The 4,365-nt window shown below is 45.6% G+C and overlaps 1 protein-coding gene across 1 annotated transcript; it reads left to right on the top strand.

The window, feature by feature from the left end:
* The first annotated feature begins 1,889 nt into the window (after positions 1 to 1,889).
* LOC119291729 (ubiquitin-NEDD8-like protein RUB2) lies at positions 1,890 to 2,424 on the top strand. Its single transcript, XM_037570567.1, has one exon. The coding sequence runs from the start codon at positions 1,957 to 1,959 to the stop codon at positions 2,422 to 2,424; it is 468 nt and encodes a 155-aa protein (XP_037426464.1). The 5' UTR covers positions 1,890 to 1,956.
* The last annotated feature ends 1,941 nt before the right edge of the window (positions 2,425 to 4,365 follow it).

The raw sequence follows: 4,365 nt of genomic DNA, 5'->3' as shown, positions 1-4,365 counted from the left end.
AGCCACTGGACGGTGGTTTTGTTCTGCTGGTGTGCATCGTCGTTCTCATCGATGGAAAGGAAAACATAAAAAAATCCTTTAATAAGTCAATTAAAAAAACAATTGACCACATGCATCGTTCTGATCCAGAGTCCGGGGTTATCTTTTTTTCAAAAAAAGATCAGAAAACGAGTGCTCACTCACCAACTACGTAATGTTTGATTTGACAATTATTATGAATTAACAACTAAAACGTGGCTTCAAAGGATCTTTTCTTTGCACAACAAACTAGCTATCTTAGCCAGGGACAAACCAACTAGGCCTAGTTGTATATATGTCACCGTTCTCCCGAGATGGCATGTACACGCACTCGAGCTTATTATCCTTCATATTGTAGCAGTACGCCGCGGCGCAACTAGTTACCGCAGACGAGTAATCATCATGAAAATAATAAATCCGTGTCCCACCGCCGTCACGATCATCGCCAAAGGCGGCATGGTAGCTATCCAAGAATAATTCGTGGTCGCCACCGATGTCGTCCGCGGCCACCTTGCGCCAGACGGGCCCTCCGTCACCTTTCTCTGACCCGGACGATAACTCGAAGACGTGGAACCCCTCCGGCCTAGAGGACTTGACGCATATTTTGAGCAAAAGCACCTTGCCCGGCACCGCAACAAGCCGGAGGCAACTGAACTCATCCGGAGCATCGCCGCCGGAATGCTTGTACCTGAAGTTCGAGGTCGCCGGGGGCACGTCGACCTGGTGGAGGACCTCGAGTGTCGCGGCATCGAACACCACCGTCACGCCTTCGTTGTCCAAGGCGAGCATCTTGCCCTGGGACTCGGAGTAGGCGAAGTCATTGAAGAAGTATTCTGAAATGGGGTTAGCTACCTTCGTCCAGGCGGCGTCTCCTGGTCGGCAGAAAACCATCCCCGTATCTCCATGCAGAAGGTGATACGGCAAATGTGAAAATGTGTGATAATTCGAGGTACGTTTTCAAGAATAAAATAAGAGGGTGTACGGCAGTAATCTTGAAATTTGAACGTCCGATACCAGTCATCTTCCGGCGCACCACGACCCATGTCTGTAGGCGCTTCTTCATGATCGGGAGCCTGCTCGTCACCCAGATGCGTGACCTCGGACGCGGCGCTGCCGTCACCAACGGCGTTGAGATTGGGCTCTTCATGATCGGGAGCGTCCTCGTAACCTAGGTGCGTGACCTCGGACGCGGCGCTGCCGTCGTTGAGATTTGGCTCTTCATGATCGGGCGCGTGCTCGTAACCCATATGCGTGATCTCGGACGCGGCGCTGCCGTCACGGACGGCGTTGAGATTGGGCAGCGCGCCCGTGGTGCCCGTGGGCAGGTGCTTCAGGTGACAGGAGACGTCGCGGGCGTCGCCTGGTGACAAGGGGAAGACGAGCGCGTGCTCCGAGCCGCCCCGAGGAGCGGCGGGAAGCAGGAGGCGCGGCGTTGGTCTCACGGCAGCGCGCCACGCCCGGCAGACGGAGCGGAAGGTGGCAACTCCCATGACGGCATCGCGCGTCCTCCGGCCGATGGGTTCCAGGAGGTCCGACGGGAGCTTCAGCCAGTCGGGTTGTTCGTCCATCGTCGTGGTACTAGGGGACGTACGGCAGGAGCACGGCGGAGGCAAAGATATATATGCACGAAGTATATTTGTATGTAGCCCCAATACACATCTATGTTTATGGGAACCCGATCGGAATACTACTCCTACTTGATTTGAGAATACGAGATGACCACGAACAGCACGTTGTGTGCGGCGGAGTCCGTGACGGATCAAGCGATGTCGGCGCGGACCGGACTGCCGACCCGACTCGAACGCCTCGATCGATCGATTCGATATAAATATCCACGACCCGAGCAGCACAGCCCCATCGTTCCAAAGCAACCGAGCGAAACACACGATCGTGAGGAGTCGACAAAAACAGGAAAGAGCGGCCGCCGACGACAACAAGATGCAGATCTTCGTGAAGACCCTGACGGGCAAGACAATCACGCTGGAGGTGGAGAGCAGCGACACCATCGACAATGTCAAGGCCAAGATCCAGGACAAGGAGGGCATCCCGCCAGACCAGCAGCGCCTCATCTTCGCCGGGAAGCAGCTCGAGGACGGCCGCACGCTCGCCGACTACAACGTGCAAAAGGAGTCGACGCTGCACCTGGTGCTCCGCCTCCGCGGCGGCACCACCATCAAGGTCAAGACGCTCACCGGCAAGGAGATTGAGATCGACATCGACCCCACCGACACGGTGGGCCGCATCAAGGAGCGCGTCGAGGAGAAGGAGGGCATCCCACCCGTGCAGCAGAGGCTCATCTTCGCCGGCAAGCAGCTCGCCGACGACAAGACTGCCAAGGACTACAATATCAAGGGTGGAGACGTGCTGCACCTCGTCCTCGCCCTCAGGGGCGGTGGCTCTTGCTAGAGCCGACTAGTCATAGGGTATAGCCGCGGTCTTGCTACGTTAATATTTTGGTACTTTATAAAAGATAAAAGTTATTTTTCCTGTTGGTTTGTATTTTGGGCCTTTGTTCTGCAATTTCTGTGTACCATCTCTTCTCTGGACCATGCACTTACATTAATAACAATCTTTGTCTAACTTTAGGCAGGTCATAGTGGGAGTAACTAAGCTAGTGACATAACACATCCGAAGGCAAAGTTGTTTATGTGGCAATTAGTTATGGGAAGAGGTGTTTGGAGTAACATAATATGATACTATCACATAGCGCTTTCTAAAGGAAAATAAGTATACAAACTAATAAATGCAACCAACTGTGATACTACATCTATGTTACTTTACACTGAGAAGATAGTAATATAGATTATCATATGCATAACACTCGTCTAAGTTACTCTCCACCATGACTGGCGGAAGAGAATTTAGGGCACGCAAGTGTCGGAGCATGCACTTTGTGGGCCGTTGATTTGCGCCAAAATTCGCACATATGTTTGTGTATATGGTCTTTCTGTGTTGTATAATGCTTTGTATAATGTGTCCTAATGTTATGTATATCTAATCGTATATCTATTTTTCTGTTGAGTCAGATAACTATTCGTGTGGGGTACATACAGTTAGTGTATCTACACATATACAACTCCCAAGGAAAACGATCCATTGGGAGTATAGATAGCTAGCTCTTCTTCCCTGTTCTTCTTCGTTGTTATCTCTCTCTTTCAGCTGGTTCGATTTCATCTTACAAGAAATAGAATCATGAAGTAAAATTAGTTATTATATTAATCTACAAAAATAGATACAAATTATCAGCAATATAAGTGGAGTTCGGTCGGAAGCTTAGTCGAGAAGGTCTGTTATATTTGCATTTTTTTTCTTGATAACTTTTGTTGTTGTATCATAGTTGAAATCTATAATATTTGTGGGGTATATATGGTAAGTAAATTTGCATATTGATGGTTCAATTCGTTTGTTTGGTTTGTTCAATCGACATATTTGGATATATTAACTGTGTTTTATCTAAAATAATAGATAATATCATTTCCAGCGCTACAATGTATATATGAATACTTTTTGTTCAGTTACTGAGGATGAAACTTAGTCTATTCAACTTTTAGTTATTACATATTTTACTTCATGAGTAGTAACATATATTGACTATATTAACTTGAAATCCTATATTAACTGTGTTCGTTGTGACATGCTAAGATTCCAAATGTTATATGGGGCATATTATGGTTTCACATGTTAATAATATTGAATTATAAGTTAAGCCGTCATTTATTAAGCCATTGTTCTATTCTTCTTAGTTCCTGTTTCTTCTTATATCTTCCTATTCCATGAAACATCCATGGTTAAGCCTACTTTGAATCGGTTGAATGCCTTGAAGATATGAACACACATGACAGTATATAGGTAGGGAAAGGAACATAATTCTTTGACAATTTGATTTTCTCATCTAAATGAAATAGAGCATCTTCTTTCCTTATGGATTGAAGGTCTTCAAACATATGACCGCCCGCCCAAATATGCTCCTTCCAAAAGTTTTGAAAAAGTTTGCTGTACAACTTGGAAATTTTGTTATTGATGTTGTTATTTGTTACTTTTCATCCTTGAACAACTTTTGTGTTCGAGATTTGGATTATGATGGGTTTGATGTTAGAATGCAGCTACAATAACTGGCAGTACATGTAACAAGTTAGAGTCACCGGAACTTTATGTGGATGCTTTTTGGAGAAGTTACATATTATGAAATAATTCTAATAAAAGGATGTTTGGACCAAATTGAATTCTAATAAACCTAATGTTTGGACCAGATCGAATTATAATATAATATTGATTCAATATTATTAATCATATTAATGTCTTTAAAATTCTGTTGATTTTCTAAAAATAATATTATTTCACATATTA

The sequence above is a fragment of the Triticum dicoccoides genome, chromosome 1A (genome assembly GCF_002162155.2).
Source record: "Triticum dicoccoides isolate Atlit2015 ecotype Zavitan chromosome 1A, WEW_v2.0, whole genome shotgun sequence".
Taxonomy (NCBI): Eukaryota; Viridiplantae; Streptophyta; class Magnoliopsida; order Poales; family Poaceae; genus Triticum; species Triticum dicoccoides.
This window is presented reverse-complemented; position numbering and strand designations above follow the sequence as displayed.

Coding starts and splice junctions, on each gene's coding strand:
- LOC119291729 (XM_037570567.1), top strand. CDS start 1,957: ATGCAGATCTTCGTGAAGACCCTGACGGGCAAGACAATCACGCTGGAG.